The sequence below is a fragment of the Cataglyphis hispanica genome, chromosome 1, assembly GCF_021464435.1.
Source record: "Cataglyphis hispanica isolate Lineage 1 chromosome 1, ULB_Chis1_1.0, whole genome shotgun sequence".
In the NCBI taxonomy this organism is placed as follows: Eukaryota; Metazoa; Arthropoda; class Insecta; order Hymenoptera; family Formicidae; genus Cataglyphis; species Cataglyphis hispanica.
Window position 1 is genome coordinate 10,730,001 of NC_065954.1, and position 16,435 is coordinate 10,746,435.

A 16,435-nucleotide genomic window follows, 5' to 3' on the forward strand; every position below is an offset into this window, starting at 1 on the left:
GAATCATTAAAGATATTACAAGCTAATATTTCTAAAACTGAACAAATTCAAAAATCCTTATTTTTCAATGACTGTTTGTATCGAACTGGGCATTATATCGTCGAATGCCCGCTTCGATTCAAACAATACACAAATCGCTGAAAAATAAGAATTTCGTATCTCGTTCAAAAATATTGGCCTGTAACACCTTTAGAGTGTGATTCATCATTACATAATCATTTAATGATTAAAAAAGATAAAAATAACGAACCATTCTGCATGATTTATTACCTATGGATTTCCTAAGAATAGAGAAATCTTAAATCTATTGTGTAAAATGTGTGAATGTAATCTCTTGCTCGAATCTTCCTTTTTCCTCCGCTGGAAATCTCCGCTACAAGATCACAAAAAAATGTCGAAGAGCAAAGAAATAACGCAAAAATCAAGTAAGCAGATAGATTATTCATTTTTTGAACAGTGTGGCGATCGATATAAGTTCTAAAAATAATATTTTGAAAATATTTAATAAAAATCTCACATTGTTTATAGTTTCCTAATGTATGATTTTTTCTCACTTCATTAACATTTCTAATATCAATATTAAAAAATTTATTGAAATATTGAAAATAATTAGATTATTAAAAATTTCTCTCTCAAATCTTTGTTTTTACTTGCATTAGGTGCCAAAAATCAGAAATTAATTTAAATAAGTAAGAAATTATAACGCGCTTTAAGCTGATAATATCTGTACATGAGAAACAGAGTAATCTTTCTAAATCTTTAAAATATATAGAGCGGAATTTTACTTCAGAACTGAGTTAATTAATTCAGTCAAACAATCAAATGAGGACTCATCAAAAATAACTAAATATACAGAAGTTCTCTTGAAAATCAACGTGCTATCTAAGAGATATAGAGAGATAATAAAGTGTCTCTCTTACCTACTTATCAACATTGCTATCTGAATAATACAATTTATTACATAATTTCAATTTGTACAAATTTGGTTTAAAAAAAACATATTTCAGATAATATATAATTTCTTTGGAAAATTGTGATTAATTCAAAATAGCAGAAAATGGAAGAAAAGATGCTGACACTCCTCCTCAATATAAAGTTTTAGAGAAACATAGAACTCGGATCATGATCTATATATAAATTGTTCATATATATATATATATATATATATATATATATATATATATGTCTTTTATCTTTTATTTTTCATTCTTCATTAATTGTTTTCGATATATCTATTTTATCTAAAGTAAAACGTAAAATTTATAAAATGCGTGTTGATTTCATATTTTTACGCATTGAGAAAAAAAAGTTTTTAATTTGATTAAAAGTATACAACTGATTATTATTTCTTTAATTGAAATATTTAAGTATTTAAGTTAAATATTTCAATTAAAGAAATAATAATCAGTTGTACACACTTAGTCAAATCAACAACTTTTTTCCTCAGTGCATAAAAAAAATAAATAGCAAATATTTTTCATTTTCTACATCCCAATTCTTTTTTTTTTTGTTTCACTCAATTATTATTTAAATAGTGCATGACGTCAAGAAATCTATTAAATCTAATTGTTCTACTCAATATATCATCTGTAACGCAACAATGATCGCGCCTATATGAGCAATTAATATCATTAACATCATCAATCACTTTGCAGACGTAGATATAGTTAGAAGTATGTATGTATATGTATAATAAATAGATACTATATATGTAATTAATGCTAATATGCATTACATCACACCGGCTTGTGAATATAAATACAGTTCCATTGTTGATGCGTATCAGTTAAAATACTGAAGTATAAGGAAAAATCAGAATCAGTGCATCTTATAATCCAAAAGAGCAGAATGAAGACTCTCGTGCTCGTGACATGTCTGCTGGTAAGTGGAAAACAATAAACAAACTAATTTTCGAGTCGATATATGATGGAATGAAAGAAATAATTTTGATATTTATTTTTTCTTTCTAACATAAATCATTAAAGAGAATCCAAAGTAAATTCAACTTTGGTTGCGCTTTCTGTACTCTCGAATTGTGATCATTATTATAACTAGAGTAGAATTTCTTTAAAAATTTTACCCCGATAATTTTAGTGCCTCTTCACACTTTAAATACTTTTATATACTTTTACAAATATCTCTTCTATATTATAATAAATAAATCGTCTGACGGTCTACTGATTTGCCGCCAAATATGTTCTTAAATTCTCATATTTTGATTCTTCTCTTATATTACCATGATTTTATAGAAATGTATAAACAAAATAATTGAGAAAAATGTTGAAAACATATATATAGATATGTACATAGCTATAAGTTGTCTTGAGGAATGTGTAGCGTGAATATCGATAATGAATTCTCAATAAATGATATTATTTCTTTTTTACAAGTAAATTAAAAGTAAATATTTTTTTAAATAATATGGGACATATGTGCACATACATCAAATATTACTAACTTGCGCAATAATATTTGAAATAACTTGTTGTCGTGTAAAAATTTGAAATGCACACAAAAAGTTGAATAATCCTAATAACAATATATTAAATATAATTAATAAAAAATATAAAAAAACAATATTTTTATATTTTTCAGACAATTTCTTATGCCGCTGACCCTGAAGTATTGAAGAAAGTCTATGAACATTACAACAGTTGTCTTGAGGAATTGAATGAGCAACGTAAGTATCGATAATGTTATCATTAAATATTGGATAAAAATTATAATAATAATAGAATATAATATAATAATAATTATAATATAAAATATATCATATTTATTGAATAGAATTGAAAAGAGGACTTTTGTATTCCACAGTTTTCGAATTAAAACTATAATCGCAATAGACATTTTCAAAACAAGCTCTTCAATATTTTCCTTTCAAAATAAAAAAGAATTAACAAACAAAAAACAAAAAAATTAATTTTCTCTCTTCAACTAATAATAATATACTATAAACAATATACTATAAACAAATAAATTGTATATTTAAATATTTTTAAACAAATTTTAGATATATCAATTTAATTGCCAAATACATATAAAATTATATTATAATTAAATTTGTAATTTATATATTTCAGAATGGACACCGGAAGTAGTAAACTGTTATTTATATAAGGCGGAAATGGTACGTTACACATATATTTATACATATATACATATCATTATAGAAATAAGGTATAAATAATTTATACAAGAAATAATTTTATATACAAAAATATTGATATCATCTTATTTTATAATTTAAAAAAATAAATCGTAATACAAATAAAGTTCAAACAAACATGAAACAATAATCATGAAAATTATTCATATCAAAAAAGAAACCAATTGATTTATTTCTTTGCACAACAAATAAAATTGATTATTAATATATTTATGAAATAAATTTATGAAATAAGAATTATAACGTTTCTTGAATTCTAATAATTCTTGAATTCTAATAATTCTTGAGATAATTGATAATTTTCGCTATTAATATATATGTTTAACTTTTGTAAGCAAAATTAATCTTTTCTTCTTTTTCAAAAATTATATTAATTGTATGTTAAACATTTATGGTATTAAAAACTATATTTAGTTTAAATTTTAATCAAATCTAGTTTTAATTTAAAATTTTATGCGTAATAGAGATAGTTAGCAAGTATTTTAATTTCAAATGCCATTAGCAATTAACTAATAACATGCTATAGTTTATAATAAAAAAGTCAAAAAATTAAAATAATATTTGTTAATGAAAAGAACAATCTTAAAATTAAATGCAACATACAGCTAATTTAATTTTTCAAAAAGAAAAAAAAATTAATCTTCCTTACAAAAGTTGGCAACAATTATATCTTTATTATATTATTATAGATTTTTTAAAAATTCGTATTTTAAATCATTATTTGTGTATATGATGCGTATAATGGTACTTATAAGCAATTGCTTTGCTAAAATTGTTCGACAATCATAGTTATCAAAAATGCGTTTGTCAAAAAGTAAATAAAGGATTAAGACGATGCCAAAAAGTAGATAAAGGACAATGCCAGCAATTTTAGAATTTTTTTATGTAAACGTAATCTTTTATGTAATCTTTCGTGATATAGAAAACAACGTTACCGCATGTTTCATCTAATTTTTATGAAATTTTTAACATTTTTAAATCGTAATTCACAAATATATCACACAAAAATACTTTTTACATTAATTATAAAAATGAATTCTTTCTCAAATCAAAATACACTTTAATTGCTTTGATTAAATCATGTTCCATTTGAACGATTAAAATAAACTTATAAATTTCTTAAATTTGTTAATAATAATAAATAAATAAATAATACTTTTTCGATTCTTCAGATTGACGAACAAGGTAAATTAAAAAAAGAAAAAATTCTTGCATTCCTGGATAAGATCACTTCTGATGAAAATAACTTACGTCATGCAAAAGAGATCATTTCTACTTGCTTCGATCAAGGTAATTTTTATCCTTAATTGCATTTCTTTAGCTTATTTTTAAACAGTCATTTACTGTCATTTATACATACACATGCTATTAAGATATGAGAGACGGATATTAAATAAACTATTAAATATTATTATTAATAAAAAATTAAGGATGTTATATGTATATTAATATTTATTATTTTTCTATTAAATAAATCTTTATCTAATATAAACATAATATGTTCTTTGTTAATAATAATATCTAATAATTTATCTAATATATGTCTTTCATCTTAATGGCATATAGATATGTGTAAATAACATATATATTTATTAATGAAATATATATTTAGTAATATATATTTTGTGTATAATTGACATAATATTACATATCATATCATATATTATTTCAAATTATGTTCAAATATTCATTATGTTTCAAATATTTATTATTATTAAAACAATTTTATTACTATAATATTATTATATATGCATATTACTTTATTACTTTATATCGTATGTTATTTAATTTTTAATATATTATTATTTATACATATATCGCTTATATTAATACAAAAATAGGCAATAAATCGCTCCAAAATTTACGCTGTAAACTATGTTTTTTCATTTCTCTTTTATTTTTTATAATTAGAAATTGTAATTAAAACAAAATTTTTTCTTTTCTATACTATTATATTTAAAATATATATTATATAATTATATATCATTATATATATATATATATATATATATATATATATATATAAAATATATAATATGTTATTTATTTCGTAAAATTAATTATTTTGAACTTGCTTTATTCCAAATGCAGCAAATCAAGGCCCAGGAAATGACAATCAAAAGCTTAAGAATTTTATAGAGTGCGGAATACCTGTATCAAATCTAATCGATAAGCCTCAATAAAAAAAAGTACATTTCTTCTCTTATATATTATATATATATTGTATAAAGTAATAATTATGCAGCAATTCCGATTCATGATAGATATTGGTAATCCTTTATAACTACATATTTTCGAGGACGTCATGTAAAGTCTTCTTATCTTATAAATTGTAATTGACTTTCTTGTATGTCTATATTTCAATAAAATATTATACTTAATCCTTTTTTTAGAACTACATATATAAAAACCTGCCTTTTATAATAATATGATATAATTAATATATTTTAAAAATAATATATCTTTTTCGTTATATAAAAACTCGTATAAAAATATATTATTATAAAATAAATATCAATATAAATATAAATAAATTATTATTTAAATTTTTTTATAAATTATTACATATAATAAAATTTTTTTATAAATTATTACATATAATAAAATTTATATTTATAATAATTAAGATTATGTTATACTCGTTCTAAATATTTTTTATATTTTTATATATAGTAAAAGATAAATTTTTATTCTTTATAATATTTTAATCGTTTATAATAATAAAAATCCCTCGATTCTAACTACGCTCTTATTTCTTATTTCATCCGGTTGAAAATTCTAAAATCTTTAAAGAATTGTCCTGCAGGTGTTACATACACCTCAACCTAAGCATATGAATAAACGAAGTAGTTTTAACACGTTTATGAATTATTTAGCGTCGCGACAAGCGGGATAAGCGCTATGTGTTAACGGTCGATCTCTGCAAACTATGTGTATATAATGCAATATGCAACGTGTTTATGTTTGTGTGTATGTGTAAAAGCGAAGAGAGATCGCGTAAGCAACTCACGTCGCCGGATATAATGGCAATCTGTAATGGTAGAAGTTAGGTCGTATAGACAGCATCGCATAAAGTTGTCGTCGCACAGAGCAAGGACTAAAACAAGAAGAGAATGACACTCTAGATGCGATAGTCGATTTTAAAGGAAATTGTTATGTTAACGCGCATATCGTTTTGGAAATATAAATTGCTTTTGCGACTCTATCAAAAATATTGCAATTTTTAATATTTTTTAATTTAAGTGAAAATTACTAAATTTTCTACTTATATTCTTCATTAAAGAATTCAAAAGAACAAACCAAAATTTTGAAATATATGTATAAAAAAGATTATCTTTATTTAAATCAATTCTATTTAGAATCAATTCTTCTCTTAAATTCTATATTATAATACTATTATTAAATATTACTATCATTATTACTATTGTATTATTACTATTAAATATTATTATTACTATTATTATTACTAAATATTATTTTATTAAAATATTCCAAAAAATAAGTTAATTGTCAAACATAATAATTGTAATTATTTTATCCAACAAAAATTGTTTACTATGCTGAAATCACGTTACATAAAATAATGTTACATTAAAATACAATTTATTGCGCTAAAAGAAAATAAAACTGCTTTTTGCGGATATGACATATACATATATACATATTATATCTGCGTATATATATGTGCACATATATATATATGTTTCACATCAGTAACTCCAGTTATATTTTATTATTCAACTGTCAGTTCGAAACCGACAATACAAGGACGGAAATATTTTCTCAGAAACTATTTGTTTTTAACTATAGCCACGAGTAGGCAAAAATAATGCTCGACTTTGTGTACCTATTGCGCGCTCCAACGAGACTGCACATCCTTCGGTGATCTTATGTAGTTGTTATAATTACAGTTATTATTTTTATCATTTATCATCATCGTAATTTGCTGCTGTCATTTTTGTTGTTTATCTCATCAAATTTTACTATTTTTTTTATTCAATTCTTGTCAATTGCTTGTTAAACTATAAAATATGTAGTGTAAATTTAATCTTAATATTTTATTTAAAATATATTTTTTTATACTTAAAATTAATTATATTAAAATTTTATAGTTCAAATTGATTTATTCTATATATTATTGATAAAAATAATACATTATATTTTATAATAAATAAATAATTAAATAAATATATATATATATATATATATATATATATTAAATATTAATTTAATTATTTAATATATTGAAATTCACAGAATATAAAAATTCTTAATAAGCAACAAGTATAAGTAATATCAGTTCCTAATATTCTCTTATTCTCTTAATAATATATATTTATATAATTATAATATTATTATATAAAATATTTTATTTAATGTGTAAATATGTGTAAAATATTTTTGCGCCATTTTTGGATCTAATTCAGACTTTAATTAATTCCCTTTATTTTAATTGATTGTATTATACAGCATAGTGCCTTGTAACTAATTTGTTTATTTATTTTTATAATTCTAATTTTTTTTAAATATTACAAATAAAGTATTAATTATATTTTCTGTACATTTTTATAGCTTACATATATTAACTTATATTACATTAAATATTAATTTCGCAAAACATTTGACGTGATTTTTTTTAATGTCACACACTCTAATTAGGTCTAACATACTCGCATACAAGCGCGCGCAAAATAATTGAGGCAGTGCGATATCGCGGCGCCATCGAAATTTGTGCAAATCTGATATACCAACCAATTATTCTAATCGCGCTTCCGCAAATCCGCGCACATACATACACATACATATATATATAAATATTGTCTTTCGCAAGTCGATGATGTAACATCACATGAAACATTGTGGAATGACAATATAAATATGAGCCTAGGTACATTTTCATCCAGTTGGTGAATTAACCCTCGATCGCAGTTGTTTGTTCTCCAGTCACTAAACCACAAAAAGATGAAAAGAATCGCACTTCTCGTTTTAGCTCTCGCAGCTAATGTAAGTTAATAATTTATAATTTATCATTTCTGCAATAAATTATATCTACATTGCAATAATTATTTTCCATATTCTTTTCTTTCCTTATTTTGTGCAAAACAAATTAAATTGAGCACTTCATATAATTTAATTATCTCGAATAGTATTTAAAATACATAAAAATATTAAAGAATAAATCTTAAGTAAAATTTAATTTCTTTTAAAATATATAAAGTAAGTAAAAATGTATGTGTATATAACATAAATAAGAACTTCTCATAAATTTTTTATTATAATACATTTCGATTAGTATAGTTCTCTTTTATTTTACGCTATAAATTTTAGGTAATATTCTATTATTACGATCACTAACAGTAATGGTATAAAAATAACAGAGGAATATCTAATATGATTATTTCAGGTAATTGCAGATGAAGAAAAGGACATACAACAAGTAGCAATGCATTTCGAAACCGATGTACAAACAGTAAAAGAATGTTTGAATGAAGCTAACATGACTGTGAGTAAGTATTACATTCATATATATATATATATATATATATATATATATATATATATATATATATACATAAATATTTATATATATGAATATTTCATATACATATAAATATTTCAAATATAAGATTTTAAAAGAAAGAACAAATTTATAATGTATAACTTAGCATCTAACATAAAGATTTACAATCTGTAATTTAAAATTCAAAATATAATTTTTTAAATAAATTTATAAAAACTTTATTTATAGATAAATTTATAGATAAAATTTATAGATAAAATTTAGTATCTAAAATTTATAAATTTATAAATATATAAATAAATTTATAAATAAAAAATAACTTTAGCATTTTTAATATCTTTTATTATACAGAGTATCAGATTTAAACGTCAAAACTTCGAGAATTTAGGGAACCGAAAAATTAAGTCTTTTAGAGATTTGCTCGTTTTGAAGAAAATCGTAAAAACAGATATAAAAAATTTTTACTAAAAACTTGAAACAACACTAAGACTATTAGGTTTATCAAAAAATATTACAAAATAATAATTGTAAGGCATGGAATTAAGAACAAAAAGTTAAAATCCTCCTAAAATAAAATTAGAGGCAAAATTTCTCGTTGTCGTTGTCAATATTTATTTAGAATCCTGTAATTTTATTCCAGCAATATTTTAATTCACTCTCTTTTCTTAATTTCATGCTTTACAACTTTTATTTCATAATTTCATAATCAATTTTTCGATAAGTTTAATAATTTTAGTGTTGTTTTAAGTTTTCTCGTAAAAATTTTTTGTTTCTTTATTTGCAATTTTCTTCAAAAACAAGCAAATCTCCAAAAGATTTTTTTTTTTTCTTAGTGATCCCCTACACTTCCAACATTATGATGTTTAAATTAGAGACACCCTGTATAATTTTTATAAACTGTGTCTCTCTCTCGTATACGTGCATGAAAAGAAATGAAGAAGAAGATAATATAAATATAACAATATAAATAAAAAATTTACTTGAATTTATATATTAAAATTTAACTTTTTTGCACACATTTCCATAAAAAGATATTCTTAATTTTCTGCAATTATAAATATCTTCAATTATAAATATTCCCATGATAGAGCAGATGCATATTGCAAAACAAAAATGGGCGGAAATCATCAAAGATGATGAAGAAATTGACGAAGAAACTAAAGAATCTTTTATGCCATTCGGAAGTTTTACAGCATGCATGTTGGAGAAGAAAGATTTGGTAACAATTCCACACGCAATTTAATTATTATACAAAATTTTCTTAATAATTATAACTAGATTGACTGCGCGCACACACATGCATATACATATAAACTCAAATATAATTAAATTAATTCTATTTAAAATTAAATACAAAATAATTACAAATAATTATTTTCTTACATGTCGTTAGTTGATAATAAACGTAAGATTTCATCTTTTTTTGTGTCACATTTCTTTTCAATAAATTTTAGATGCACGATGGGAAGCTAGTTTTAGATAACATATTAGAAGCGCTCGACAAGGACCAAAATAATTCAGAAAGAATAAGCAAGGAGGTTGTAACAGAATGTGTGAATTCACGTAAGTAAAACATATGAGTTGAAATAAATAAATAAAAGAAATATATATATATATATATATATATATATATATATAATAAATTAAAAGTAATAAGGAAACAAATATTAATATATTTCATCATCAATTTTATAATATGATTTCTGTATAATTTTTTTATTGTAATATTTCTCATAATTTCTTCTTTTTCAGTGAACGAAAATGACAAAATGATTAAAATCGGCAAAGAATATAGGGCAATGGGATTTCTGGTTTGCATAAGTCGCAGCCTAGTGGAGAGTGACACATAAAAAATGAAAAAAAGATTTGCGCGATAGATTTATAACGTTATCTAAATCGGAAAAATAGCGATTCTTCCTACAGTGCAGTGATGATACCATAAAAAGAAAAATTTCATCGAGGTTTAAGGAAAATAAGATCTATATTTTTCTTCTTTGTAAACTCACAATATTCTTCTAAACTCACAATAAATCTTGTTGCTTATATTATGTTATTAATGTTAAATAAAACCAATTAATTAAAAATTTGATAGCCATTTAAAATTCATTTATATAACCTGTAACACATTCACGTAATAAAATGAATTTAGAAAAACCTATTTTAAAACGCAGTTTAATTTAAAAAAAATAAATAAATAAAAATAAAAAAAATATTACATGTTAGATTTTTGCATATTCTGGGATTTATTGAAAATGAAATTATAATATCTAAATATAAATGTGCTTTTGAGTTAGAGATATATTTTAAAAAAACAACGTAATAAAAAATAAAAATATTAATTTATTTAAATTTAATATATTAAAAATAAAAATATATATATATATATATATATATATATATATATATATATATAATGTATTCAATACATAAAATTTTGACAGTTCTTAATAAATATCAATGTATATATGTATATTATAAACGATTCAATTTATTTATCTTATGACATAAAATATATCGCATATCTGTGATGTTAATGTTTTGATTTTTAACTCTCAAGTTTTTAATTCGTGAGTCAGATAAATGTGATGCGTTAAAAACAGCAAAAGCGATATTATAAAAAATATATTAAATTATTATATAATTATTATATAAATGTAATTACTAGTATCATACAAACTTTATTTTAATTTAATTTTAAGATTACAGAACAACATTTAAAACATTTAATTTTAAAAATTTAATTTAATATATATCGTAAAACAATATTATATTTTTGTAACTATCGTTCGGACCAAGAAATAATGTCTTAAGAACATAAAACTAATCATCGCTCGGCGATAAATAAAATCGCATAAAGTCGCTTATTCAAGATTTAAGAACATGGGGAATCCCCGAAGTGATTATGTTCTAATAACAACTTTCCTCGATTGCTTCACGATTCTTTTTCGACGCAAAATATTTGCTAGTTTAGATCTCTTGTGAAAAAAAAGTTTCAGAAATCTTTAAAAAATTTTAAAAATTCAAGCTCTTCACGATAAATATTTATTTCAAATATTAATTCTTTTTGAAAACTTAAAATTTTTCAAAAATATTTTGAAAACGCCGATTAAATTCTCATCAAACATTGAGTAAATTAAGATATTCAATTTTATTATTGAATAATTTAAAAATAATAAAAGATAGAAAATTGCAAGAAAAAATTGCTTATGTGTATAATGTATCAAAATTGTTCAAAATTCTGAATATATTTACAACAAAAGCTGTAAATTGCAGATAAGATGTAAAAAATCTCAAATTTTTAGTATATCGTTATTATAGTATATATAAAAATCAATTTCCCTGTCTCTGTGTAAAGTTATAATATTTTAGATTGATATGTGAGATATAAAAGGATACGTGACGCAAAGCAGCGTGAATTCCCGATCAGCATATGTTTTTTAAACGCACATGGACTGCTAATACAAGATTTTTCCTCCTACATCTTTTCTGTGCATATAACACAGATAATATTGACGGCAAATTTCCTATAACGGTTTCTCGCGGTCGATGATTGCCATATTTAGCACTTGTATGAAGTATATAAATAAGGGTTTGTTGGCGCATCACTGCCAGTTCACGACGCGGCATCGAAAGTGTGTTATCAGTAAAATAAAGATCATGAAGTTTTTCGCGCTATTCGTCTGTCTGATGACGATCGCCGTAAGTAAACACAATTAAATTATTATTAAATATGATTATTGTAATGATTAAATTACATTATACAATTTTTACAATTATAAAATATTTATATTATTACAATTAAAAAAATGTATATATTATATATATATAATATTTCTAATTACAATTTAATATCAAGTTTATGTTGTAACATAGCTTTCAAAGCTATCGTATCTAAGTCTTTTTGCTACACACGCTTTGTTTTTTTAGTTTACATAACAATATTGATTTCAGATGGTTGCCTATGCAGATACTATTGTGGATGTAGCTTTACATGGAGGAGACCTATCTGCCACGGATTTGCAAGAATGTTATGACAGGGCAAATCTGATAGAAGGTAAAGTCTTCTTACCTTTTTAAATTTACACATGCACCCTCGCGTATGAAACATATATTCAAATATATACTCAAGCATATATATTATATCACATGCGCGCGCAATGATAGCTCGAGCTCGAGTATATGCGTTTATGAGTGTGCGCAGTATTACTTATTTTAATATATCATTAATATATGCTTCCACAAAAACTTCGACTTTGACATATGTTGTCTAGACTACGATTGAATAATTAATGTTTTAGCCGTCGCTCGTTTATATGTTATATCGTTTTATTAAAAAACTGTGAAGAAATAACAGTTTTTATGCAAATCAAAGTTATAATAATTATTCGTGAAGACAATTTTCTCTAAATAAAAAAAGGAACATTAGCATGTACCTATTGCTGAAATTTTTCTATAATAGTGTTTCTTCCATTAGCTCCACAATTTCTTAAATCTAAACAATCTCTCTTTGTCAACAATGGAAACAGATTTGTCTTCTTGTGCAAAAGTAACATGACGTAATATACCAACATTTTTCAAATAACATATGTGTGTCAAGTAACATATGTGCGTATTTAAATATTTTTTTCGCAAAAACATCGTGTACGATGTTTCAATTAGCATACGTAAAATATATAATTGAAATTTTGTTTTGTTCAAATAATAAGCTGACATATGCACATTATTAACAATATAAATTTTACATCATTTCGTTCTTTTTAAACTGTAAGATCAGCAAATTAATAATTCTCTCTCTCTCTCTCTCTCTCTCTCCCATAATATTTTTATTAAGTCTGTTCAATATAGCAAATAATTAATATTTGCACATCATAATGATATTTTATTGTTCCGAATAGAATAAATAGAGACGAACAATATTTGTATTATTAAAACCGAAAACCGCTTGTATCTCTGATAAGATTAATTTTATGTAGCACGCGCGCGGATTAGATTTATTTATTTAGTGTGGTGATTATTATCTGATCTAAAACCTTTGAATCTTTTTTTTAAATTCTGTAAACAAACAATTTAAAGTATAGTGATTCATTATCCGTATATATATTTCATTGTATACAATATATTTCAAGCTGAAAATCATCATAAAATATATAAGTTTTGGACAAAGAAAAAATCATCTTCAAATAAGAATTTATTTAAGAATTAGCAAATGATGCGATAACATTAATTGTAAGATACCTTATGTATTTATAAAATAATAAATATTTAATAAATAATTATTTTTCGTGACGTAATAAATAATAACAAATAATTATTTTTTAGCTGATTTAATTACAAATGCAGAAATAAAAGATGGCTCTTATAAGAATCCAGAAAATTCGGAAAAAGCGACGAAAAATGGCTGCTTTACATTATGTATATTGGAAAAGCGAGGCTTAGTAAGTATACAAGTAGTACAATGCATTAAATTGTTATTTATAAAAATAATCCCATTTTTCCATAAAAATTACATCAAAACTTTATTAATACATTCATCGCATCACATATTCTTCGTTTTCTTAATCTATTTTTAATGAAAAATTTTGCTAATTTAATATATAAAAATTATAAATTTATTTTAACCAATATTCTTGTTAATAATGCTGCCTTGATCGCAAAAAACAAATGTTAAAAATGTTTATCACTGAATATAAACAGCTGATTACTTAAGAAGATATCAAACTTGGAAAAATAACTGTTAAAAAAAAATTATATTATTATTATTATTATATTATTATTAAACACATTTATAAACATTAAATTTTCTCACATTTAAATATTCAGCTTTTGATTAAGCATTATCGATGTGGTTATCAATTAAAAAAATATTGCATCTCGATCTCGGCCATTTTTAGATTAGAACTGACATTACTATCCTATTTACACTTTTTCGATATTTCAAATATCATCTAAAATGTGCAAAAATTATAAATATTATAATTATTATCTTTTGCAAATATTTCCAGATCGTCGATTCGGTTATTCAAAAGGACAAGTTGTACGGCAAATCGGCACATGCTCAATTGAATCAAGCCACTCAAGCAAAAATATACGCGACTGTAGATCGTTGCATTGAACAAGGTAAGAATATACATATTTATTATACATCAATATTATATACAAGGTGTTCGATAATAATCGTATCACTTCTCATGTACAATTAAGGCAAGTTATACCAAGTAGAAAAACCATCTATAAATATTTGATTCTATAGATTTATATATATATATATATATGTATATATATATATATATATATATATATATATGTATGTATATATATATGTAAATATATAAATTATGTATTCTCTATTATTATTTGTACAACAATTGTTCAATTGTACAATCAATCTATCAATTTTTTAATTTTTTATTTAAAAAGTTTAATTGATTCTCAAATGATGAATATTTCAAACTTTATGTGAGATACTAAACATATATAACTATATAAAATATGTAAAAACAATAATTATGTCATTGTTTCAGTTAAAACAAAATCGGACATGTGTGATAAGTCCCTTGATCTTCTTACATGTCTTTGGAAAGACTTCATCTAATATGACGAGATTATTAGTAATAAATAGATTCCCAGATATGTTAGAATAGCTTGACACTTCAATTATATAAACATGATGTTCCCTTTATATTAATAAAAATTTATTTATATTATATTTTGTATCTTACTTTGAATTCTTAATATCCTAACATTGTTACTTGCTACAATAAAGGCAGCGTTATTAAGTGTACAAATTTTTAGAGTTTAATTCTCATTTTATGTCTAATATATATTTTATTTATAAATAATTTACAAACGACTCTAATAAAGATAATAAATATAAAAAGTAACAGGCAAAAAGAGCCAGCGCGATATAAAAAATGCAAAAGAATATAATAAAATTATTAAAATATAAAACTAAAAAACGCAAATATTTCGATCCCTTTTTTATATTCTGTTCTTTAGTTTTATATTTTAATAATTTTATTATATTTTTTTGCGCATTCCATATTGTATTGGCTCTTATTGCCTATTACTCTTTATATTTATTATTTTATTCTTGTATGTCATTTTATTTTTATACTTTATTCTGTAATTTTAAAACCTAAATTTTTAATTTTTCACAAAAATTTAAGATATTATTAATATTTAAACTTACAATATAAATTTTTTTAATTAATTAAAATCAAAATATTAATATAAAATTAAAATTTAAAACATGATTTGTAAACTTTTAAGAATTAAATTTCGATTAAAATGTAAATATACAATTTAATGTAATAAATGGAACACCAAAAAGCAAAATTTATTAATGATTAAATATACAGGGTATCCCAGATCATTTGGAACAATACTCGTGTGCAGATAGCGGACCAAACTGAGTCGAAAACTCTATCATTTTTTTCTATAACGCTTAATAAAAGAATTATTATTAAGTCTGGCGAATCATCGCTGATTTTTAACCGGGCGCCTGGTAGTGTGCGTGAGTGCTCAGCTGTTACAGCGTGGTCCACCGACCACCCGGCTAAAGACCGGTGATAATTGACCAGACTTTACTCAATAATAATTCTTTTCTCAGTTTGATTCGCTCTATCTGTACACGAGACTTGTCCCAAATGATCTGGGACACCCGGTATATGATTATAATATAAATCAACAAGCATCACCACACATACTTCCATAAAAACTCTATCTTATTTCTTGTAACTAAATAT

At 23.1% G+C, this 16,435-nt stretch overlaps 4 protein-coding genes across 8 annotated transcripts in view; 3 read left to right on the forward strand and 1 right to left on the reverse strand.

The window, feature by feature from the left end:
* LOC126849519 (protein sprint) overlaps positions 1-16,435 on the reverse strand; it is a 186,554-nt gene that overhangs the window by 145,056 nt on the left and 25,063 nt on the right. The window lies entirely within an intron of this gene.
* On the forward strand, positions 1,735-5,550 carry LOC126851415 (uncharacterized). The gene is made up of 5 exons (XM_050595366.1): positions 1,735-1,881; positions 2,596-2,680; positions 3,084-3,130; positions 4,342-4,459; positions 5,261-5,550. The coding sequence occupies exons 1-5, from the start codon at positions 1,849-1,851 to the stop codon at positions 5,350-5,352; spliced, it is 375 nt and encodes a 124-aa protein (XP_050451323.1). The 5' UTR covers positions 1,735-1,848; the 3' UTR covers positions 5,353-5,550.
* LOC126851338 (uncharacterized) lies at positions 8,017-10,774 on the forward strand. The gene is made up of 5 exons (XM_050595201.1): positions 8,017-8,173; positions 8,574-8,676; positions 9,779-9,909; positions 10,145-10,253; positions 10,443-10,774. Exons 1-5 carry the CDS (start codon positions 8,132-8,134, stop codon positions 10,538-10,540), a joined length of 483 nt encoding a protein of 160 aa, XP_050451158.1. The 5' UTR covers positions 8,017-8,131; the 3' UTR covers positions 10,541-10,774.
* Positions 12,224-15,396, forward strand: LOC126851279 (pheromone-binding protein Gp-9-like). Its single transcript, XM_050595044.1, has 5 exons — positions 12,224-12,389; positions 12,642-12,744; positions 14,010-14,125; positions 14,693-14,807; positions 15,212-15,396. The coding sequence occupies exons 1-5, from the start codon at positions 12,237-12,239 to the stop codon at positions 15,280-15,282; spliced, it is 558 nt and encodes a 185-aa protein (XP_050451001.1). The 5' UTR covers positions 12,224-12,236; the 3' UTR covers positions 15,283-15,396.